Below are 26,220 nucleotides of genomic sequence, written 5' to 3'. Positions count from 1 at the left end.
TTAACACCATAAGTCCTGTGATTGGTGATAAATGTGAGTGTGTTGGTTGTAAAAAACAAAGTTTCATCTGGGCTAAAAAATTATGCAATTGTTGTTTATCTAGTATCACTGTGTCAAGTAGCCTTGTGCTTGGAACATGTATGGGGTATCTGTAAACAAAAGTACTAAAATTGTGTGCGAAACTAGGGGTGTGGAAAAAACATCTGGTTATACCGAAAGTTAGCCATGAAAGGTAAAGAAGTTAACACCACAAGTCCTGTGAGTGTATTGTTTGTGAAAAAAGATATTCATCTGGGCAAACTATGTTTGCAATTTTATTTCATCTAGTACCACTGTGTTTGAAACATGCATGGGATACCTGTAAACAAAATGTACTCAAATTTTGTGCGAAACTAGGGGTGGTTTAAAAACATCTGGTTATACCGAAAATGAGATATGAAAGGTACCATTTTTTTTCAGTTAATACTTTGAGGTAGGGATTGTAGTACTGATATTTATGGTTCATAGTTTGGTTGATATATTGCATATAGTGTTTTTAAACACAAACGTTAACATGGTCGCCTATGGGGTTTTATTTGGTATAGTCAAACCTCTAGGCCTATTATTTTCATATGTGAGAATAAGACTACATCGTACTGAGTCGCTAAAAGGATGCACACCACCATTAATTACTCCATGCAATTCAATAACATTTTCTGTGAAAACTACAATATCGAGAGGGATACGTGACCGCCTAGTTTTGGGAAGTTATCTCCCTTGACAACTGTTTTGCAAAAAAATCGTTTTATTTTATTTCAATTTATTTTCGTGCTTATATCCAATTTAGGTTCAAGCTTGTTGTCCTGGGCACACACCTCAGCTATCTGGTCTGTCTGTCCAGGACAGTGGGTTAGTGGTTAGTGAAAGAGAAGAGGGTGTAGTGATCTTTCACCTACCCATTGAGTCGTTAAAACTCGCTCTGGGTGGGAGCCGGTACCGGGCTGCGAGCCCTGTACCTGCCAACCGTATGTCCGATGGCTTAACCACGATACTACCGAGGCCGGTGCAAAACAAATCAACATAGGTTGACAACGAAACTTTTCATTCATTCTTCCGTTTGCCAGAGAAGCGCCTCATTTTGTTGTTATACCAGTGCACATCTTCCACAGTTGTTATCAATTAGTACGAAAAATAAGACGTAACTTGAAATCACTGGGTTATTTAAACACGACAGAGGTCAATCTAATTGTAATCAACGAAATATTTCAAAAGGCATTTTAGAATATTCTATTATTTTTCTAGAGAGGAACCATTCAGGCACGGCGGAAGAAAGTAGATATTGGGTGGCTGACTGAGATCGAAGGCGCAAAGCAAAGTTTCTAAGGGGTTCGAGCATATGCTCTTCCGTAAACTTTTAATAACCAGATGTCCTGAAATGCAATTACTTGCATTCTACAAGTAAAATTCATCTCTTCGTTAAGATTTACTACCAATAATATTATTTATTCAGAATTATGGGGGGCTAGAGCCCAGCCCCCGCCCCCTGCTCCGCCGTGCCTGCTATTTCCTAAACCGAACTATATTTAAAGGAACATTCCTGAGTTTGCTGCAATTTTAAGATGTTATCGACTAACAGAGACTTTTTAACGATTGTAATTGCATATTAAATATATTTTTCTGCATAAAATATTAGTGGCTGTATATTAAACGTGTTTCTGATCCGTTCTAATATTTGTACTTGGTTAATTTCATTTTATTTCCTAAAATATTGATTTTTCGTACGTACGAAATTATTTGAAGACAAATCCAGTTTGGGCTTCTTAGAAATATTAAGACGACCAGAAACACATTGAATATACAGACACTGATATTCTAAACAAGAAAATATATTTAATATGTAAGTTTAATCGTAGAAATATTTTATTAGTCGGAAACATCTTACAATGGAGCAAGCTAAAGAATGTCCATTTAACTGTTACAACCAGTAACAATCCCAAACACAAGAGACAAAGCAGTTTATTAAATGCATGTGTACTTGGTAAAACAAACCTTTTAAAATAGGTAGCAAAGTAGTTTATTAAATACTTGGTAAAATAAACCTTTTAAAATAGGTAACAAAGCAGTTTATTAAATGCATGTGTATTTGGTAAAATAAACATTTTTAAATAGGTAACAAAGTAGTTTAATAAATACTTGGTAAAACAAACCTTTTAAAATAGGTAGCAAAGTAGTTTATTAAATACTTTGTGAAAACTTTGATGACAGGCGGCATAGCAGTTTATTAAATACTTGGTAAAACAAACCTTTTAAAATAGGTAACAAAACAGTTAATTAAATACTTTTTTAAAACTTTGATGACAGGCGGCAGAGCAGTTTATTAAATATTATGTAAAACCTTGATAATAGGTGGCAAAGCAGTTTATTAAATACTTAGTGAACACTTTGATATTTGGAACAAAGTAGTTTATTAAATACTGCGTAAAAACTTTGATAATATGTGGCAAAGCAATTTATTAAATGCATGGTAAAAACTTTGAGAATAGGTAGAAAAGCAGATTGGTAAAACCTTTGAGAATTGGTAGCAACGCATTTCATTAAATACTTGGTAAATATTTTGAGAATAGGTAGCAAAGCAGCTTATCAAATACATGTACATAGTATATTTCATACGCAACACAAAAACTTAAGTAATACAACTCCATCGCTTTTTCTACATTTCGTTATTAAATTGCTGATAAAAGTTTATTGGCCGCTTGTTGCGAAAACTTCCAAAGTACGTCGAGTACTTCATGTACTTCCCAGTATCCTCAATGTCGGGGTGTTTGATTTCTATCTCCACCTCGTTGGCTTTCTTGTGGTCTCTCAGTCGGTGACAGAGGTAAGGCAGGCAGCACAGCAATATCAACAGCACAAAAACAGGAAGGACCAGGTACGTGGCTGTGTTGTTTGGGTCGCTGTAGAATTCAAATATCTTGTCGATGAATCTCATGAATGCATTCTTGCGATTCATGCTCGAATAAGCTGTTAAAAAATGTAAATTAAATTAAATCAAATCAAAATAAATTAAATTGTGTAAGTAAATTAAAATTGTTAAATTTAATTTAATTTAACTGAATAACCTGTAGAATTAAATTAGATCAAATTAAATTTAATTTAAGTGAATAACCGGTAAAAAAGAATTAAATTAAATTAAATTAAATTTTTCAATTTAATTTAGTTTAACTGAATACCTGTCGAAATTAATTTAATTTAATAAAATAAATTTTGTAACTAAATTGAAATTGCTAAATTAAATTTAATTTAATTTAATTTATTAAAAAAAAATAAAAACGAGAAAAAAAAATCTAAAATTAAATTAAACGATAAGATATGATACATGGCAATATAATACGATATGATATATCATATCATATGATAATCAATAATTCATCAAGTACGCTTGTCGTGGGCACAACATCTGACTTAACCAGACAGTCATTTCCAAGACAGGAAAAAGTTTACTTACTTAAGGTTTTCATGCAGATAAAGGGTAGCTGCTCGTGGCACGGGCGAGTTTCCCACAATGCACTTTGGGTGTCGACAGCCATACACAACTCTGATTGATTCACGTCAGATTTAAAATTACTTTTGTCAACTGAAAACAAAAATTAAAAATAATTTTGGTTGGCTTTACAGACAAATTTTGGTTCATCCGCCATATTAAATGTGATTAAAATATGCAATGTTTATACAGGCAGGTGTCTATTATAAAAGATGCCATATAAAAAAGGTTTCTCCTGTATACAGTATGTCCGAGATACAGAGATGGTTATATCCTTTACATACAGGGTGTTGTCACACACGGATGTTCTTTGATTTTATTTCATTTCATTCATTCATTTCATTTTAACTTATTTTCGTGCTTATATCCAATTAAGGTTCAAGCACGCTGTCCTGGGCAAACACCTCAGCTACCTTGGTTGTCTGTCCAGGACAGGTGGTGAGTTGTTAGTGGTTAGTGAGAAAGAAAAGGGTGTGTTGTGTTGATCTTCAGGCCCGTAGCCAATGGGGGTTCGGTCGACCCCACCTCCCTTACTTCTGACTTTTTTTTTCAATATGCCCCCGGACACCACTAAACAACTCGGGCGCTTCGTGCCTCACCATAAGCCTAAACGACCCGCCCCCCCCCCCCCCCCCCCTCAAAATCCTGGCTACTGGCCTGATCTTTCACATCTGTTTTTCCTTCTCTTAGTGAGGACAGAACAGGTCCGTACGTCTATAAAGAAGAAAGGCGATTACCAGTGTTGTTGTATGATGGATCCAGCACGGAACACCACTGGAACGTTTCATTTGCTGAATTTTTGCTTAACCCAATCCATAATGACGTGCTTCTAACATGGCGAAATAAAAAAAGAAACAACAACATTGGTAATAATACATACTATAGTACCAAAAGAGTTTTTTTGAAAATGTTACGTTTAATTCCTATTTAAGCCTTGTGTTCTTTACATTTGCATGAAAACAAACCCAAACCCTTCCTTCCTTCCTTCCTGTTCAAATGTAACTACATGTATATTCTACAGGCCACCCATTGGCCAAAATACCGGTATGGTCCCCTAATAAAACGGCTCTTGTCAGTTATTTCTTACTGAATGTGTTTTTTTTTATAGCTAGACTAAATAAATAGCTAAGTTACAAATAAATATCTATGTTACAAATAAATATCTATGTAATAAAATTTGAACCCCAATCCAATATATATTTACATGCTCATATGTTCAAATGTAACTACATGCATATCTCTACTTTGCCAGTGGGACTAAGTCCAGGACAGAAAAAGGGTGGGGGATAAGTTTGAAGTGGGCAGATTTTGGAATAAGAATTTAGTTGTGCAGCGACTGCGCGGAAAATACTGGCTGAATTTATTCCTTGGGTCTAACTAGAAAAAGCTAAAGTCTACGGAGAATAACAGCACCTAACTCATGTCCGGGGACTAAGAATTTAAACCCAAAAATAAGTTTGATAAAGGTGATTTGAGCAATTGAACGGGCGCCAAAGTAAATTGTCAATAAACATATTTGAAGCTCGATAAGTTTGAATGTGTTTGTACTACTTTTTTTTCGGAGCGACGGCAGCTTTTCACTGATCTGGTGTAGATGTTGTAAATAAAGTCGGGGCCGCAGAGCTAACATCCTGTGGATCGTTCTGTTGTCGAGTTGAGCAATGATGCACTGTCTGTAGGTCTGGTCCCTTCGGGTGCGTACAAATGAAGATCTTGATATGAAGCTCGTAGCTGCTGCCGTCCTCCATGGTCTTCCACAAAAAACCTCCCCGAAGTAGTTCTGGTTTCTGCGTGTCCCCCTGTATGTACTGATGGAGATGACGACGAAGTCCACTGATGGCAATGGTCCATTCGTCGTCAACAGGGGGAGCGGATTCCGGCGGCGGCTTGGTCTTGGCTGGCTGGGTGGTCGGTGATGTTGCCTTCCTTTTTGTCGCCGGAACAACAAGTCCAAGTGGCGACTCAACGGGAGCGGTCGTTGTTGACCGCTTCACCGGAGTCGTCGTCTTTGGGGTGGAGGTTGAAGTAGGTGGTGGCACACTCGTCCGTTTGAATCTGACGATCTCCTGGGTGGTGTACGGCCGTTCCGGGGATGCGGGCTCCACAAGTGGTTGCTTCCTCTCCGGAGGACTCGGTGGGGGCGGTATCACAGGAGGGAGCGCCACTGGCGGTTGAGCCACCAGCTTTGTCCCCCCCTGGGCCTTCCCTGGCACCGGTTTCTTCCTTCTTCTTCCTCTTCCAGTCCCCCCTTTCCGTTTCTGTGGAGGCGGGTCACCGTACACCAAAGTCACGGTCGCCCGTGACCCGGTATACGTGACCCGGAACTCCAACATCGGGCCAAAGCTGGCAATCAGTCCCCCCAGGTGGGGGGGCAATTCGAGAGCGCACGTTGACACGTCCACCTTCATCGAAGGACAGCTAGTCAATGGGCAGCCGTCAAAAAGAGTCTTTAAGCCTGCACGGGTGCTCTCCCCTGGTATAGCCGCCAAGTCACCTCCGTCTTTTATACATTGTCGTCTGGCCTCAGTGAAGTTCCGATCATCTGTTTTAATATTAAGACATATGTCGCTCGGTACTTCAGACACATGGGTACTTTTTGCCGGGCATGAATCAGCTGTAATGAAAAAATATAGGAAAACGTTTAGCAATCGTATAGCGCAAAACCTGTGAATAGATATGCAAGCCTGACCCGTAGCCAGAGGGTGATGGGGTGAAGAGACCCCCCCCCCCCCCATAAATAATAAACTTCAACGTGAATCACTTATTTTCTTTATTTTGTTACAAGCCTTCCTTGTAACAAGTTGACACTGCCGTAGAAAATATATTATAATATGTATCATGATACATGATACCTATAGATCAGGCTTCGTAGTCATAACCGGCCTCGGTGGCGTCGTGGTAGGCAATCGGTCTACAGGCTGGTAGGTACTGGGTTCGGATCCCAGTCGAGGCATGGGATTTTTAATCCAGATACCGACTCCAAACCTTGAGTGAGTGCTCCGCAAGGCTCAATGGGTAGGTGTAAACCACTTGCACCGACCAGTGATCCATAACTGGTTCAACAAAGGCCATGGTTTGTGCTATCCTGCCTGTGGGAAGCGCAAATAAAAGATCCCTTGCTGCTAATCGGAAGAGTAGCCCATGTAGTGGCGACAGCGGGTTTCCTCTAAAAATCTGTGTGGTCCTTAACCATATGTCTGACGCCATATAACCGTAAATAAAATGTGCTGAGTGCGTCGTTAAATAAAACATTTCTTTCTTTCTTATTCATAAACATACTTACAGCAATGTATGATACCTAAATACATACTTAAAGAACATAGATAAGTATCATACATTCACTTAAGTACGTTTATGAATATGGAGCCAGGTCTGTATTTAGGGGCGAGGGTTCGGTGGGTTCGCACGAACCCTCTCGCAAAAGTTGAGTTCCAATTTTTTTTTTTTTTTTAAATATTCCACAAATATTTGATTGTAACTTTTGCAACTCTCCCATAAAACAATATTTGCCTGTCTTCGTCATGTCATATTACATACATTTACATACATTTACATGTATTTACCATAGTTTGACACCCAATAGCCGATCTATTTTTTGTGATGAAGTGTCGTTAAACATTCATTTCATTCATTCATTCTTTCATTCATCATATCATTTAGCACTCTTCTTACCAAAGAAGCAGTGTACACATGATTAAAAACTTCTAACTAATCTGGCAAAATAAAAGCAAAAGAACATACTTGTAGCAAAACTGTTTAATTGTACTTTCCGCTATATTGATGACCTTGTAGCATGCGATAAATACAGGACAATGATAGCAGTTAACATTTCATTGATCGACCAACCAAATTAGAAATATAAGGTTAACAACAGAAATTAATCCTATTCATGCTTTGATCTTTATACAGATTCAAATCGACACTGGGTTCCATACATATCAAAGCAATATTCTTCTGTAATTTTGGCATAGAAGTTGCTTTATTATGCTGGTTATTTTATTTCAAAACGTTTCACAACCATGTAGATGCCATGTTGATGATATGACTCTTCAGTGACAAAAATGAAATGGGATGCTGTACCTGATGCAATACCTTTTGTTGAAAACGTTTCAGGTCTACATCTGTACTCTTAACAGGGGATGCACGTGTTGGTGGTGATTCGTGATGATAAAGAGAATAATACATGAGTGGCCGTTAGATACCATTTATCTCACAACGAGTTGTTTTAAAATGTATCTAACGAGCGAAAGCGAGTTTGTTACGTTTTTAAACAACGAGTTTTATTATTATTGTATTATTCTATTTCTTATATATCTTAAAAATCCAGATTTTAAGCAAATTTTAACATCTTTTTCGACTAAAAGTTATTTACAGCCGTTGCACTTGTAGCTAACTTACGCGTCACAGACACATGATTGTCAGGTTAATTATACGTCACAGTGTAATCGATTTCAACCGTGTTGATTTTAATTGGTTGCATGTCACTGGTGACCTGGTCATCACCTAGGAGCAGCCAGTCGTGTGTCTTGAAATTGTTAACACACATACAAAAAATTAAATAATAATAAAAAATGTAATTTTAACAACTGTACCTATAAACAAGATATGAAGTGCAACTACGATAAAATATCTCAAATTAATTGAATACGAAAGCTAAATAATGATGACAGAATGTAGTATCATTGAGTGTAAGTGTAAGAATTTAACGGCATTCGATTCGTTTTGTTTTTGGAGGATCGCTTTGTCGGGTATGTTTGCACAGCAGTATTATTAAATAAATGTTAATTTAATAATTAAATTAAGATACTTTTTATTCGCATTTCTTTCAAAAAGTCTATGGTCAAGTAGATTTTCTAGAAAAGTTCCATAGGATGAAATATATCATGGTGTTACGATATTAGCAAAAAGCGAAAGATATTGTCAAAAAATAGGAAAGATGTATATAATAAATAGGCCATTTCGCAATTCGTGAAAATATGGTTTTCACATATCACTCGTTGACATAAAAATCGTATTCGAAAAAAAAATGAAATAGCCTCTATATATTCAGTGAAAAATACAACTCTATCGAGAGGTCATGTGACTAATAGTTTTAGGAAGTGCTCTCAACTGACAGGTACCATGTAAAACATCTACATAGGGTGACTACGAAATGTTTCAGTTAACAGCCGCATGCCTGAGCACCTCCTCGTGTTGCTATTACACTATATCAATTGTACAGTTGTTATCAGTTAGTACTACATTGCTATCTCATGGTCCATTCTTTGACGTGGTGAGATAGCTTGCATGTCTCAATGACTCGGAGAGATATGCCAGCTGGAGCATCAGCTCCTGGTAGGGTCACCCAAGCTGGACTGGTCAAAGGGTAGAGACTAGACTAATATGGACCAGACAGACAGAGGACGCGAGTCAAGAAAGACAACTGTCTAGGAGAAGCAAACTCCAAAATCAAAACTGGGCTGGAGAGGCTCAGAATCCTAGTAAGGAAACTCTCCTAGGAGAAGGAAAACTCCAAACTCAAACCAAGTCCACTGAAGTCAGAGTACAGAAGCTATGCATAATCATTAGCATGGAAACCGAAAGGAAATGTCTGTACATACACCAAGCTTTATGATCATCAGTACTAAATTGAAATACTACAGAGGTCAGCCTACGTGTAATCATCAAAGAAAGATTTCAAAAAGCATATCAGAATTTTGTAGTATTTTTTATTAGGAACTATTTCCTAAACCGGACTATTGTAAGCTGCTACTTCTAGTAACGACACGCCAAATAAATGGTGGTGTGTTGCCTATATTGAAATATAATATCGCGATATAAAATGTTCATAATTATAATACTCATCCCTAGATACAAGCTCCTTCGAGAAAATGGGAATGTCGTCAAGAGTTCAGAATGCCATTCCGTCAAGAAATGTTTCTTTTTAAAAACATTTATTTGTTATGCTCTTCCTCTTCTTCGTTGAAAAACGTGTTGTCCTTACTACATTAGACACCCACGTAAAACAGTTAAAAACGTGTTGTCCTTACTACATTAGACACCCACGTAAAACAGTTAAAAACAACAACAACAAAACCTTTTGGTTGTCGATACACCTTTCTTTATGTTCTTTTTTTCCCTACCTCCCTGCCCCCCGCCCCCTTTTCCTTTTTTTTTCTCTCCTCCAATGCAAGCTCGTTTCACCTATCATTTTTGACCCTCAGATCATTTTAAAATGCGTATGTATATAAGTATGTATGTATGTATGTATATATGTAAGTATGTAAGTATGTAAGTATGTATGTATGTATATGTATGTATATGAATACGGTTGTGCAGTATATGATAAGAAATGTAATGAATATAACTCCCATACTTATCACATATTGTTTATATACATAATATGAAATATAAAACCTTTACCGTACCGTTATACAGGTACACAAAATCATGTTAAAATTTTATTATTGTTGTATATTGTAAGACGATGATTCAAGGCACCCCAGCCTTGACATTGCCAGTGATCTGCGGGTAATAGAAAAAAAAGAGAAAAAAAAAGGTGAGCTCTAGCCAAACGAGAACAATTACAACAATTTCAAATTTATATCTTTGAATATATTATTTTCACATGATAAGGACATCTTTTATTTAACGAGGCACTCAACACATTTTATTTACGGTTATATGGCGTCGGACATATGGATAAGGACCACACATATTGAGAGAGGAAACCTGCTGTCGCCACTTCATGGGCTACTCATTTCGATTAGCAACAAGGAATCTTTTACATCTTTAACATAGTCACCCTTTAGAATTCTGTAAAAGAAATATAACTGCCGTGGAAATGGGGATAGGGTCACAAAATGGGTAGTTTCACACAGAAAGCTGCGAGTCTAGGTATGTAGGCATTGACAAAAATCACAATGAGCATTCGTCTCCCATGATGGTACTGACCGACCCCTCTGGTTCATGGACCAATATATCCATCAGTTACGACAGGAACTCCCATTTGACCACAACTGGTCAAAGGCATGTGTATGTGCTATCCTGTATGTGGGAAGTGCATATAAAAGATCCCTTGCTGCATGGAGAAAATCTAGCGGGTTTTCTCTGTTGACTACGAGTTAAAATTACCAAACGTTTGACATTTAGTAGCCGATTGTGAATTAATCAATGTGCTCTAGTTGTGTCGTTAAACAAAACAAACTGCTTCTTCTTCCTACTTGGAACGAGTGTCGATAATAATAGCCTAACGTAGATCACTGATATGATAGGACAGGATTTGCTAATGCTAATCAAGGCTACCTGCACTCCAGTCGTCTGCAGACGGAATAAAAGCGTCATATATTCATAATAAATAATTAAGACAATGTCAACAAATATTACTTGTGTATGTGTATGGTCTCACCAGATAGACAAAAATAGCACTTTTAAACTAGAAGGACCACTTCGATTTTTACTCGGGGCAAACTTAATTAATACATTCAATTTTGTTTCCAAAAAATATACATTTTGTAGGCATACATACATATTTATATATAAAATAATATAATGTGTACACTGCGAGGAATGGTATGTAGCATCGGGTTACAATCGATAAAAATTCTATAGTAAATGGGTAATGAATGCATAGCAATAATATACAATAATAACATATGTCATGTATCAATGTTGTCTGTTCTATGCGTGGTAGCAGTTTTCAAATACTTACACAATTTAATTAGCTGTTTTGAATTGTCGCTGGACAGTAGTTGCGATAATTTAAATGTTGATGGTTTATTGGAATAAAAAGGTTTAATATATTTATCTCTTATGTTACTGAAGAAAGGACACACTAGAACAAAGTGATATTCGTATTCTACTACATTCATATTGCACAGACGACAAATTCTATTATTCCTGTCAGTATTGTGGTATCTGCCCGTTTCTATAAAGAGATTATGGGAAGATAATCTGTATTTACTCAAAATATGTTTGTATTTCAAGGCAATAGGTTTCTGCAAATAAGGTTGTAAGCAATAATTATTAACAACGAATTTGTATAACAGACATTTTGGAGAATTGTTGAATACAGCATACATAGTTTGGATAAATTGATCAGTCATTCTCTGTTTGAATAGTGATATAAATGTATTGCCATTTTCTACATTTTGATTATACCATATGTGACCAAAACCATTAGTGAGAAGCAGGTCTCTTATTTGACTAACCCAGGTAACAGAACGTGGTTTTCTTATGCACTCGTCATATAGGGTGTTATAACACTCTTTCAAAATACAGTTATCTGTATTCAACAAATTTATCCAATATTTAACCATACTTATGTACAAAGGTGATCTACCTAATTCTAAATATACCATCATATTAGTAGTGCTCCTTTTCACGCCTAAAATACGTTTACAGAATTGTAAATGTAGGATCTCGTGACTATTTGCTTTGTTAAAACCCCAAACTTCACAGCCATAATTTAAAATACTACTAACATATGTATCAAACAGTGATAGTAATGTTTCTGCATTTAAGAAATAGTTACTAGTTTTACCAAATAGAGCAGCCATAGCTTTCCTACCTTGGTTGCATATTACCTTCTGAGCGGTATTAAATGTTCCATAATAATGAAGACAGACCCCAAGATAGTTAAAACTGTCAACAATTTCTAAATCGGTTTCGTGGTATATCCACCTTTCTTCAGGTTTCACATTTCCACATTTTCTGAATACTACAATTTTACTTTTATTAATATTTACTTTTAAATTCCACTGCAATTCAGGCGCACTTTCGGAAACAATATTTGTATCATCGGCATACATCAGTAGACAAAGATGAAGCATATATAACTGGTATAGTCGGTCGGTGGAATTTAACAGTTCCATTTCTAGATCGTTAACAAATAAAGAAAACAAGAATGGCGAAAGAGCTTCTCCTTCAATTAGACCGGATTTGTACCAGAAGGATTCAGATATATTTCCCTAATACTTCACACATGATTTTATCTGACCATACATTGATTTTACATTTACAAGCTTACTATTTAATCCTAATTTATAAATGTCTAGCCACAATGCATTATGCTCAACTGTATCAAATGCTTTAATAAAGTCAATGAAAGCACAATAGAGTCTTTTCTTACTGCCAAGCGTAATAGTTATAAGACTCTGCAGAGCAAAAATAGCGTCAACTGTGCTAAAACTGGGCTTAAGCTCAAACTGTGCATCAGATATAATATTGTAGGTTGAACTCACATTCAATAATCTATTATTTAAAATTGTTGTGAACAATTTTGATAAGTGGCTCATGAGCGTGATACCTCTATAATTATTTACATCGTTTTTATCACCCATTTTAAACACAGGAATAATTGTGCCATTGCACCAATTTTCTGGAAAGATGCCAGAGTCTAAAATAACATTAAAAAGTTTACATAGTATAGGCAGCATTATATCTTTACATTCAGCGAAAAACTCATATAATAGGCCATCAATGCCGGGGCTTTTGCTACGCTTAGCTTTGCTTAACACATATAGGATCTCATGTTCGGTAATACGCTTATCTAATTCTTCGTATAAGGCTTGGTTATTTTTATTAGTCCCTTGTGTATCATCGTTTTGTGTAGAACAAGCGAGGTTTTTAAAGTGATTCATAAATGTGTCTATTGTTATATCACAGTTATGATCTTTTATGGATAGTAGATTCCAGTAGATTTTTAAAGGGGAGGCCAGTCGTCGTTGTTGTTGTTGTTGTTGTTGTCTCTTTTAATTGGGCTTTGTTTTGTTTGTTTGTTGTTGTTTTTTTGTTGTTGTTTTTTTTGTTTTTTGTTGTTTGTTTGTTTTTTTGTCGGGGCTGTTGTTTTGTGGGTTGTTCTTTTTTTTTTTGGCTTGTTTTCATTTTTTTTTTAGGGTGAGAGTTTTTCCTGCTTTTTTGTATTTTGTTTGTTTGGGAACGGGTGAGTCTGTGGCGTTGTTTACTTTGTTGTGGCTGTTGTTGTTGTGTTGTTGTTGTTGTTGTTTGTTTGTTTGTTTTAGGGGTTTTTTTTGTGCGTGTGGCTTTGTTTTTGTTATTGTTTTATTGTTTTATTCATTCTCCTTGGCTATGGACCTGCATGAAATGATAGATGGTATCTAACGGACATTCCTCCTAGCTATGGCTTCAGCCGTTTTAGTTGGACTCTAGCACTGAGCTTAAAACTTGTCAATGTATTTGACATGTTACTTAATCTGCTATTTGTCACCTACCTTTTACAACAGAGTAGTAAATGCTAAACTCCGTTTTTCCTCCACATGCGGGAAATCCATCTTCGTAACAGCCGTACACACAGTCTAGGGAATAAGCACTGAACAATACACATCGGAAGGATTATTAAAACATAGAGCTGATTTCTGAGAACATGTAAGCAATGTGATACTACATTCGAGTCTATTAGCTACCATTTGTCTTATGCCGTATTGTTTAAAACCACATACAACTCGCTTTAGCTCTTTCAAAGGGATATACCCTAGTTTTTAAACACTAAGACATATTTTGACTATATTATAATCATATTTTACTTAGATTTTATGATTTGGATTATCAATTTCCGTACATTCGAAGTGTTTTTGTTTTTTTGTCGTCCTGGTGTTTTTAATATCACAAAATGCATTTATCATATTTTTAAAAACGCACGTGCGTCTGAGAAGTAACAGTTATGGAGTCGAGTTTTAGTCTATTTTTAAAGGGTATTTCACCATGTCAAAGTCACAGACTCGTGTTTCACTCAGTTGTAACTTTATCCAAATGTGTTACAGGTTTGTAGATTAAATAAACGTAGTGTTACTTTTCACGGGTTGAAACTAGGGTATGTCCCATTAATACTTTTAAAAATAGCTCGTCAAATAAATGTGATCTAACGGACACAGATGTTGTATTATATTTGATACATTCACTTATCAAATGTTTGGATCCGATCAGAATAGAATTTGGATTTAATCGATAGAAACTCGTTTTTAAACTTTGCATGATGATGTCTAGGCCTGGATTCGAACCCATGGGTTTGGCATAGTGCAACGTTACTTCCTAGAATGTTGCGACTATACCACCAGACCATGCATTCATCGTCAAAACAGGGGACGGCACGTAGCCCAGTGGTAAAGTGCTCGCTTGCAGCGCGGTCAGTCTAGGATCAATCCCCATCAGTGGGCCCATTGTGCTATTTCTCGTTCCAGCCACTGCACCACGACTGGTATATCAAAGGCTGTGGTATGTGCTATCCTGTCTGTGGGATGGTACATATAAAATATCCTTTGCTACTAATGGAAACAATGTTTCCTCTCTAAGCCTATACATCATACATCCAATAGCAGATGATTAATAAATCAATGTGCTCTAGTGGTTTCGTTAAACAAGACAAACTAAATTCATTCTCGACAAAAAACGAAAATCATTTTTGTCGATTATCCAACCGAACGTAATTATATATATACACGGGCGGAACGAAACAAAAACAGTGATACACTTCTTATTAATATTCATGAAACTTGTGATCGTGACTGTAACGAATTAATCCATTGACTATCACTGTATTAATTTATTTGACTGGTTCAGATCATTTAGTACATTACTGTGGTGTGCAGAATATCGAGTGCTGTTATAATAACGTCAGAAACCAGATAATAATTCGACAAAAGGTGAAAACACACAACGGATATATTAAAATTAATTTTTCAAACAAGAAACAGAATTGGTTTTTCCTAACGGTGACGATTTTTGAAGCGTAAGGCGTGAAATATACTGAACAACACAAGAAACGCGAATTTAGAATTACATGTGTATTCAATTTAAATCCCATCCGTGTTTGGTTTTGGAGGTATTAAAATTATTAGTCTTGTGAATATTTTAGGCCCATTTTAATGGTCTGTTTAGCGAATTAATTTTGTCTTGAAAAATATATACATGTATGTATGTATGTATGTATGTATGTATGTATGTATGTATGTGTATATATATAGATAGATAGATAGATAGATAGATAGATAGATAGATAGATAGATAGATATAGATAGATAGACAGATGCATACATAGATACATATATACATACACACATACATACATACACACACACACGCACACACACACGCACATACACACACGTGTGTGTGTGTGTGTGTGTGTGTGTTTTATAGTTCAGTATATGTGTATACCATATAACGTTAATAAACAGAACTTGCGCCTTTAAGGCAGGTTGCGACAACACGCTGTTCATTAATTATGCTGGCACTAAAATGCTTACTATCTGATTGTTTGTATTTCCCATAGGTATTTCCACAAGAGCAGTTTTCTCCACCTGACTGTACCGCAGCAAATGGAAAGCCTTTCTGTTGACATGTTGCTAGGCAACGTGATACGTCATCGTCAGCAGATGTCATGTACTGGTGAACAAGTCGTGGACTTTGTGGCTGATCTTCGTAGCATCCCAAATGAATATACTTTTGGCCAGCACTTGTACCTGAAATAGAGAAATACTGTATGATGAGTGTTACATGTTAGGGTTTGTTTTGTGTAACGAGTCCGCTTGAGAACATTGTTTTATTAAGTATGGGCTATTGGATGTCAAACATTTTTCTAATTCTAACTCGTAGACTTCAGAGGAAACCTAATTTCCGCTAGCAGCAAGGGATCCTTTTCCACTGGCAAGAGAGAATATATTATTATGACCTTTGATATACGAGTCGTGGAGCTTTGGTTTGAATGGGTGAGAACCCAATCAGACAGTTGCTCAAGCAAGCGCTCCGTTCCGCCGACTAACCAAGACCCACCACCAAACAAAAGGCCTCTAATAGAGTTTGAGACTGTATGTGTTTAACGTCATTGAAGATTTAAAGGCATATTGTTACAGACCACTGACCTATTTAATGGTCTAACAAAGTGTTACCTGAACAAAAATAATTTGATTTGTCCCTAAATGTACTTTATTCAACAAACGTCATAACCACCATACTCCATTTATTAATAACATTTTGTAAAAATAACTGAATTATGGCAATAGTCCATAATTCAAAAACTAAAATTCCGAGAGGGTTGACATGGATTTCATTCCATCATGGTTCAGTCAAGGTGATGCAATAGCTAAATTTGGTTTCCAACAATTAATGTAATTTTTTAGTTATTATCCATTTTTAGAGAAATAACGTCCTTAAATCCGTGACAGTATGCCTTTAAGTCTAGACTCAAAAAATTTGGGTTGTTTAATAACCAAAGACCATCCTCCATCACCATCTCATTTGAAAGTAACTCCAACTTAACACTATTCCTCACCTATAGTTGCCAACAGAATACTCCAAAATATCACTTTCAGATGTGTTTCCATTACATCATAATCCAAAGACTTTCCGAGACAAATGTATCAATGCATCTCATGTTATACTGTAATTTCATAAACCACATTAACAAAAGACACCTTGTCTTGGGGACCTACGTCTAACACATGCGGTGTTTCTACTATTTGCAGCAATTTGTAATCGCTAAATGAATTCTCTAAATGGTTTCTCTATGTCGCTACATTAATAATATGTGTGTGTTTTAATGTCATAACGGACGATTTGCGCGCCTTGTGTTGCTAACAGCAAACAGACATGAATCGAATTCCGTTGTGTTCATGTTGAAACATTGCTCACGAGGTGTATGAAACAAAGTATATTATTGTCAGTTGGAACAGAATCGATATAATGTTCTGCTTTTTGAATTGCTGTGTTAACACGTGTAGCTCTAAAACTTCTGAACAACCAATAAAAAATACCTTTTAGCTCTAATAATCCTTTTGTTACAAATATTTGGATTGGTCAGACCAATATGTATTGTAAAACAATCGTTTACCTTGATCGCATTTTTTTTTTTTTTTTTTTTTTTTTTTTTTTTAATATGTTGTTTTCTTCTTTTCTTTTTGGCGCAGTCAAGGCGAGGAAATGCCGGTCAGAGATGCTTTTAAAAACACCAACCCTAAGGTTATCAGTAGTAATGTTTTCATAACAGCAGTGCGGGCGCGGGCGTGGAACGCAAAAAACAGACTCATGTGAAATGATTGAAATAATTTCTATTGATAACTATACAACCATTTTTTTTATTTTTTATTTTTTTGATGCTCCATTTTTTACGTACCGCGCGCCGCCCGCGATGCTTAAAAAAACGCGGTTATGACAAACGGACTCAATGCCGTATGAATGGCCAGGCTTTCATATTTTGTCTATGGCTGGACCTAGCAAAGGTGGATCTAGGGGGGTCCAGGAGGCGCCCCCCCCCCCCCCCCGCCCCTAAATTTTGCGACAGTTATAATTTTATTATATATTAATTTTAATTTTTTTACGATCCCCTCCAAACCTCCCACCAAAGTTCCATTGTCAATCTGCCTCATGTCCTTGGGGCCCCCCTAAATGGATTTTTTGGATCCGCCACTGTCTTGTGTTAAATAACAGAATTCAGCGCTTGTATACCAGTAAACCTGTTTTAATTACAAACTAACCATAAGTGTTTCTTTTGGTATTTGGTTGAGTGCTCGCGTGTGTTGCTTGCGTCGCAAGATCGAACCACCTCGGTGGATTCATTGAACTGATTGGGGTTTTTTGTTCTCTCTTTCGAACCTGTGCACCACAACTGGACAAAGGCGATGGTATGTACTTTCCTTTCTGAGGGAAAGTGCATATAAAAGATCCCTTGCTGCATTAGGAAAAATGTAGAGGGTTTTCTCTCATGACTACGAGTCAGAATTACAATACGATGATTAATTAATTAATGTTCTCAGTGGCGTCGTGAAACAAAGCCAACTTTAACTTTGGTGTTTGTTATACGGTACTTGGTGTTTGGTATACGGTACTTGGTGTTTGGTATACGGTACTTGGTGTTTGGTATACGGTACTTGAAGTTGTTTTACCAAACATCCCTCTCCTTGACAGAGGTGTCACAACATTTGTTTTAAATATACTCATTAAAGGGACATTCCTGAGTTTGCTGCACTGTTTAAGATGTTATCGACTAACAGAGACATTTTAACGATTGTAATTACATATCAAATATATTTTTCTGCATAATATATTAGTGGCTGTATATTAAACGTCTTTTCTGATCGTTTTAATAATTGTATTAGGTTATATTTCATTTTATTTCCTAAAATATATTTTTTCGTACGTACGAAATTATTTGAAGATAAAATCCAGTTTGGGCTTCTTACATATATTAAGACGACCAGAAACACATTAAATATACAGACACTGATATTCTAAACAAGAAAATATATTTAATATGTAAGTTTAATCGTAGAAATATTTTATTAGTCGGAAACATTTTACAATGCAGCAAACTCAGGAATGTCCCTCTAACAAAGAAGGAATGTTTTATTTAACGACACGCTTAATATAAGTTGTAGAAACATCTCTCGGGGTATATGGCTTTTTATGTACCCTGTGTGTTCTTTTACCCCGAGCCGAAGGCGAGGGGGTAAAAGAGCACACAGAGGGTACATAAAAAGCCAAATACCCCGAGAGATCCTTCTACAACGAATTTATCTTGCCGACATGTTAACCATATAGCCAAATAATCAAAATAACGCCAGACAATAATTGTTAACAATTTATTAACGAAGCCGTACCACGTGAACGCGAACGAAACCACTTGCCAGTGACGAAAAATAGTTCCATCGATAAACGAGTTTTTAACTTCAAATGTTTGTAATACGAAATTATTGCAATATTGATTGATTATCAATGTTATTTATAATCTAATTATTGCTTTAGCATTAACTGGGGTGGCTGGAAACTGTTGGAAATTACAGACGGGGTATAAGAGAATTTGGCTCCGCCCACAGGGGTATAAGGGATTTGTCCAACGGCAAACAAACAATGAGATTAAAGAATTTTATATGAAGGCGAGATAATGTATTTTAATTGTAGTTATATGGCGTCTAACATATGGTTAAGGACCACCCAGATAATTAGTTCAGAAACTCGCTGACGCCACGTCAATGGCTACCCTTTCCGATTAGCAGCAATATGCAAAATTTCACCGACAGGATAATACATACCACGGACTTTGTTACACCAGTTGTGCAGCACTGGCTGGAACGAGAATTAACCCAATGGGTAAAAACTAACAAAATAATGTTATCACATAGGTTACTCTTACTACCATTTAGCAAAAAAAATAATCTTTTGTGTGTATTTTTAGCAGACAGTATAGCACATACCATTACTTTTGAGAGAATTTATAAAGCGTTATTGCAGGCCCCGGAGTCCTATCGCTGATCTACACGCCATTTTATGCAAGGCAGTGACTGCAATGATGGGAATCGATCCTACAACCTATATCGCCTCGGGCGTTCGCTCTAGTGCTCCTACAAATGCGCTGACAAAAACTATCTTCACAGAACAAAGAACAATGCCAGTGTATCTTATGCTTGCTAATAGTTTCTTTTTTAATTGTTTGAATGTTATTGTGGGGTTTTCTTTCTTTCTTTCTTTCTTCTCTCCCTCTCCCTCTCTCTCTCTCTCTCTCTCTCTCTCTCTCTCTCTCTCTCTCTCTCTCTCTCTCTCTCTCTCTCGTCTCTATGCCTCTCTAGAGCTCTGCCTCTCTTTTCATCTCTCTGTCTCTCTATATGTCTTTCTCTATATCTCTGTCTATGTTTCTGTCTGTCTTTCACTGTCTCTATCTATCAATTCCTTTCTCTCTCTCTAGCTCTGTATATCTCTGTGTTACTCTCTTACTATCTATCTCCCTTACTTTACTCTCTCTCTCTCTCTCTCTCTCTCTCTCTCTCTCTCTCTCTCTCTCTCTCTCTCTCTCTCTCTCTCTCTCTCTCTCTCTCTCTCTCTCTCTCTCTCTCGCTCTCTGTCTGTCTGTCTGTCTGTTTGTCTGTCTGTCTGTCTGCCTGCCTGTATGTCTGTCTGTCTGTCTATCTATCTATCTATTTATCTATATCTATATCTATATCTATATCTATATCTATATCTATATCTATATCTATATCTATCTATCTATCTATCTATCTCTCTATCTATTTCAGTGTGTCATTTTTCAAACTATTATTTGTTGTTATATTTTTACTCCGGACGCCAATACATCTTGGTAACATCATAAACATGAATTCCTTTGTTTAGATGGGAAGTGATCAATAACAGCCTATCAACCGAGACGGCATTCACGTTCTTGCTGTATGAAAATGGCATCATTCAGACCAAAGTATACGACCGGTTCATATAAAGTGTGACAATAAAAAGTATCGACCATTTTGTTAACTACCAGCTTAGTCAAAAACAGACTTGTTTGTCGAGTTAATTGTTTAATGCTGTTGTGGTCTTTTTTATCTCTCTTCCTCCCTCTCTCTCTCTCTCTCTCTCTCTCTCTCTCTCTCTCTCTCTCTCTCTCTCTCTCTCTCTCTCTCTCGCTCTTTGCTCTCTCTTTCTCCCTCTTTCCCTCCCTCCTTCCCTCCCTTTCCCTCCCTCTCCCTCCCTCCCTCCCTCCTCTCCCTCTCTCCCTCTCTCTCTCTCTCTCTCTCTCTCTCTCTCTCTCTCTCTCTCTCTCTCTCTCTCTCTCTCTCTCTCTCTCTCTCTCTCTTATAATAATAACACGTAGTTCGACAAAATTGATAAACAAGACGTGTGTCCCAAAACACAACTCCATAAAAGTAACGGACATAAAATAGAAGGAAGACTATATTCCTGCTCCACCTGAAAGGTCGTGTACGTAAACGACAAAACCATTAACACTGTTAAAATCGTCACTATTAGTTTATTCGTTTATAAGAGGACTGCCACTGTTAGGACAATACAGCATGTATCTTTCCTGGTTTGTAAGACGATTGCCATTCGAAAAACTAGTTTGACAAATCTTATGCACTCATGATTCACTTTCCAAACAGTGATGATATCAGGTGTTCTTGAAAGGTGAACATATCTTGCATAACCGTTGGTACCCGCCATGAGCACATGATATAGCTAGTCTAGCCCGACGTTTTCATCTGAATGTGAAAAAGCATGTACAAGGTACAAAATCAGACGTTGTTTTAGTTGGTGATGGATCATATTGGGAGTGGCCTCTAAATAGTAACCATAATCTGAACAAAAACGTCTTCGTGATCATAATCGCATTTCCGCACAAGGCAAAGAGTCGAAAGGGCATTTTGGTAAAGTAGTGATTGTCCGCTGCTTCCTCTATAGCAGGACTGCCACACTATTCAGGACAGTACACCCTTACACTGTCTGTAGGAAGACTGACACCCCACAAATGGTTGACAATCGAAATCTAGACATAGCTCAATGGATATATATATATATATATATATATATATACAGAGAGAGAGCGAGAGAGAGAGAGAGAGAGAGAGAGAGAGAGAGAGAGAGGGGGGGGAGAGAGAGAGAGAGAGAGAGAGAGAGAGAGAGAGCGAGAGACGGTCAGAGAGTAGGAAGGAAATGTGTTATTTAACGACGCACTCAACACATTTTATTTACGGTCATATAGTGTCGGACATATGGTTAAGGACCACACAGATAATGATAGAGAAAACCTGTTGTCACCACTTCTTTGGCTACTCTTTTCGATTAACACCAAGGGATCTTTTATATGCACCATCCTATAGACAGGATAGCACATACCACGGCCTTTGATGTACTACTCGTGATGCACTGGATGGAGCGCGAAATAGCCTAATGGGCCCACTGACGGGGATCGATACCAAACCGACCGCCCATCAAGCGAGCGCTTTACCACTGGGCTACGTTTCGCACCCGGTCAGAGAGCGACAGAGAAAAAAAATTTGTGACCCTTCAGGATATACCTTAAATGTTACAACCCTGTACCAGGACAGGAAATTGTGAAAAAGACATAACACAAGCATGCTCTGAGGTATTTTCTTATATGTAGGCACCAAGAGCTGGAGCAGAACGGATGTTGTTCGATATCAAGGGAACATACCATGTATAATTTCATTTCAAAGTCTGATGAATAAATCAATGGAAGGTAATTTGTTGTTCTGCTATTATTGAATGAAACAAGATTGCCAATATAGTTAAATGGAACGTTTTAAAAATAAAGTTTATTGATCCCAGAAAATAAATATGTTAGTGTCAGGGTTTAGGGCCTAGGTATGGCTACGGTATCTTACAACCATTGCATATAGGTCAAACATTGTGCATAAGTAAATAGTACTGATACGTATGACATATTATCTTAACAGTATTAATGAACATAAATACATGAACAAAAACGTTTTATAGTTTTATAGTGGGTTGTTTTGCTGCTGCTGTTGTCGTTGTTGTTGTTGTTGTTGTTGCTGTTTAAGGTTATATAATGTATCAAATGAAAACAAATATCAAAGTAATATATATATATATATATATATATATATATATATATATATATATATATATATATATATATATATATATATATATATATATATATATATATATATATATATATATATACATATGTGTCTGGTGTTAGTCCAGACAAACAAAAGTTATTTAGGCTGTTGTTTTTGTGCGGTCGTGCGGTCGATCTCACGGATTTGCAGCGTTTTACACTGATTGGTTTGATACGTAATGCTTCCGGTATTCACGGTTCGTTATGTAAACACTTATTTACACTGGAATTAACTATTTGGGACCACAAAATTGGTTCGTTTTAACAGTTAATTCGCTATACATAGTTCGTTCTATACATTAAAATGTATTACTAATATATAGGGGAGAAAATCGGGACTTTACAATCAGTTCGTTCTAACCGGTAGTTTGTTATAAGCGTGTTCGTTCTAAACGTACTTTACTATATACATACATATATATATATATATATATATATATATATATATATATATATATATATATACATATATATACATATATATATATATATACAGTCGAACTTCGTTAACTCGAAGTTGAAGGGGACGACGAAATAGTTCGAGTTTCAGGGAGTTCGAGTTTTCGAAATTCGTACAGCAGACCCCCAAAGTGAAACTGCATTGTAGTATTATAATTTCGTTGATATCGGAAGACACGTTTTCTGCTCCATCCCTGTCCCCAACACACAGATGTTAGCACATTCCTTCTGTGTGTATATATATATTGTAGTTATATTTATATCATTAGTTGTCTACATTGCGAAAGCATATCCATATCTGGATTTTTTAAATGATCTGAGGGTCAACATGGATATGTAAAACAGGGGAGAAAAGAAAGGAAAAGGGAAAGAAAGGACATAAAAGAAAGGTTTGTCTATCAACACCCAAATGTTTTTGTTTTAAAATAACTGCTTTAATTGGGTGTCTAATGTAGTAAGAACAACACTTGGTATCCTAGAAACATGAATGAAGTATGGTAAAAAATAGGTGAGGTTCAAAAAGAAGTATGGCAAGTATGTTTGTTATTTCCAAACAAGCTACAAAGTTGTTAGGTTTTTTGTTTGTTTGTTGTTGCTTTTTGTTGTTATTTGTTTTAAAGCAAAAGCTTTTAAGTTTTAACACAGAAGGTGGAAGTATATTTAAAAACAAAAAACTAACAAAATCCTTTTTAGTAGCTAGACAATATTGTTTTCATTTAACCAAATATGGTCCGTTTTCCATATGCGCGGTTTTTGTCGCGGTGCGGGCATTGTATGCAAAAGAAAAAACACGAAAAACGGACGCATCAAAAAAATATATTCTATGGTCATTAACATCAGCGCCAGCGTCGCGACAAAAACAGTACACATGGAAAAGGTATTCCAATTCCATGTGTGTATGTCTTATTCCCTAACTGTGGTGGTACTGCATGGTCGGTCTGGGATCGATCCCCGTCGGTGGGCCCATTGGGCTGTGTCTCGTTCCAGCCAGTGCACCACGAGTGGTATATCAAAGGTCTTGGTATGTGTTATCCTGTGTGTGGGATGATGCCACAAATATATCTTGCTACTAATGAAAAATTACGGAATGAGCTCTAGTGGTGTCGTTTAATCAAATAAACTTCACCTTTCAACTTTTATTCCCCAAGCGCTCGCTTGATGCGTGGTCGGTCTGGTCTGGGATCGATCCCCGTCGGTGGACTCACTGGGTTATGTCTCGTTCCAGCCAATGCACGACAAATGGTATACCAAAGGCCTTGGTATGTGCTATCCTGTTTGTGGGATGGTGCCACACAGATTCCTTGCTACTAATGGGAAAACTGTAGCGGGTTTTCTCTCTAAGACTATATGTTACAATTACCGAATGAGCTCTAGTGGTGTCGTTAACCAAAATAAGCTTTAACTTTAAACTATGAGTAAGTCTAGCATATCACGTATACTCGGAAGGAAGGAAGGAAATATTTTATTTAACGACGCACTCAACACATTTTATTTACGGTTATATGGCGTCAGACATATGGTTAAGGACCACACAGATATTGAGTGAGGAAACCTGCTGTCGCCACTTCATGGGCTACTCATTTTGATTAGCTGCAAGGGATCTTTTATATGCACCATCCCACAGATAGGATAGCACATACCACGGCTTTTGATATGCCAGTCCTGGTGCACTGGCTGGAACGAGAAATAGCCAAATGGGCCCACGGACAGGCGAGCACTATACCATCGAGCTACTTCTCGCCTCGGGTCTACTATGGTAAAGTTTGTTTTGTTTAACGACACCACTAGAGAGCATTGATTAAATAGCCATCGGCTATCGGATGTCAAATATGTGGTAATTGTGACTCGTAGTCATCATAGGAAATCCGCTACATTTTTCCTAATGCAGCAAGGGATCTTTTATATGAACTTTCCCACAGACAGGAAAGCACATACCACGGCTTTTGACCAGTTGTGGTGCACTGGTTGGAACGAGAAAAACCAAATCCGTTGAATGGATCCACCGAGGTGATTCGATCCTGCGACGCAAGGACCTCAAGCGAACACTCAACCGACTGAGATAAATCCCGCATTTCCATCATTTAACTCATAATAATACTTGTAATCCATGTACTCGTTCCAGCCAGTGCACCACGACTGGTATATCAAAGGCCGTGGTATGTGATATCATCTGTGGGATGGGGCATATAAGAGATCTATTGCTACTAATGAAAACAAAAAGGTAGCGGGTTTCCTGTCTAACACTATATGTCAGAATTACTATATGTTTGACATCCAATAGCCGATGACTGATTAATCAATGTGCTCTAGTGGTGTCGTTAAACAAAATAAACTTCTTTCTTCTTCTTCTTTTTGTAATCCATGTAAAACGTGATTCATTTGGAATCCTGTACTGTTATTTGGTGGTAATGCAAATATCAATAAACGTTGTTATCGAGACTGCCATTTTCGTTCAATTCGGGCAACAATTAGCCTGATAACACCCCCCCCCCCCTCCCGCCAAGTTACCCCCACCCACCCACCCACAAATATTGGTGTCCGTACGTCTATGACAGCATCACATGTGTTTCGTTCTCTAGACCAGATATTGCAATTTGCATATGGTAAACACTTAATAGGCGTGGTTTAGAATAAGCTGGAGGGTTGGGGTGGGGGAGGCTCGTTAAAGGCGTACGTTCCTATATATAATATATATGTATATCTTTGTTTTCCCAAACATCGTTACAATTCGTACAAAATAAGTGTGTTATTTTTCATTGGATACGCGCCGACAGTGGAGGCGGTGAAAAACACTCAACATAACCGAGAACATACCATCCATATAAATATTATAAGGCATGGACAGCCATCGGTGGATAACAACTGATATGTTGCTATTAGTTAT

At 37.0% G+C, this 26,220-nt stretch overlaps 2 protein-coding genes across 2 annotated transcripts; both read right to left on the bottom strand.

Moving 5' to 3' along the window:
• Nucleotides 1-1,981: 1,981 nt before the first annotated feature.
• On the bottom strand, nt 1,982-4,682 carry LOC121372523. Its single transcript, XM_041498886.1, has 3 exons — nt 4,258-4,682; nt 3,485-3,613; nt 1,982-3,000 (listed from the first exon to the last, which is right to left on the bottom strand). The coding sequence occupies exons 1-3, from the start codon at nt 4,382-4,384 to the stop codon at nt 2,690-2,692; spliced, it is 567 nt and encodes a 188-aa protein (XP_041354820.1). The 5' UTR covers nt 4,385-4,682; the 3' UTR covers nt 1,982-2,689.
• A 415-nt stretch (nt 4,683-5,097) lies between these two features.
• LOC121371512 lies at nt 5,098-17,941 on the bottom strand. The gene is made up of 4 exons (XM_041497494.1): nt 16,788-17,941; nt 15,763-15,978; nt 13,732-13,815; nt 5,098-6,134 (listed from the first exon to the last, which is right to left on the bottom strand). The coding sequence occupies exons 1-4, from the start codon at nt 16,837-16,839 to the stop codon at nt 5,098-5,100; spliced, it is 1,389 nt and encodes a 462-aa protein (XP_041353428.1). The 5' UTR covers nt 16,840-17,941.
• Between the last annotated feature and the right edge of the window lie 8,279 nt (nt 17,942-26,220).

The sequence above is a fragment of the Gigantopelta aegis genome, chromosome 1 (genome assembly GCF_016097555.1).
Source record: "Gigantopelta aegis isolate Gae_Host chromosome 1, Gae_host_genome, whole genome shotgun sequence".
Lineage (NCBI taxonomy): Eukaryota > Metazoa > Mollusca > Gastropoda > Neomphalida > Peltospiridae > Gigantopelta > Gigantopelta aegis.
The sequence above is the reverse complement of the archived record's forward strand: the minus strand, read 5'-3'. Positions and strand labels throughout refer to the sequence as shown.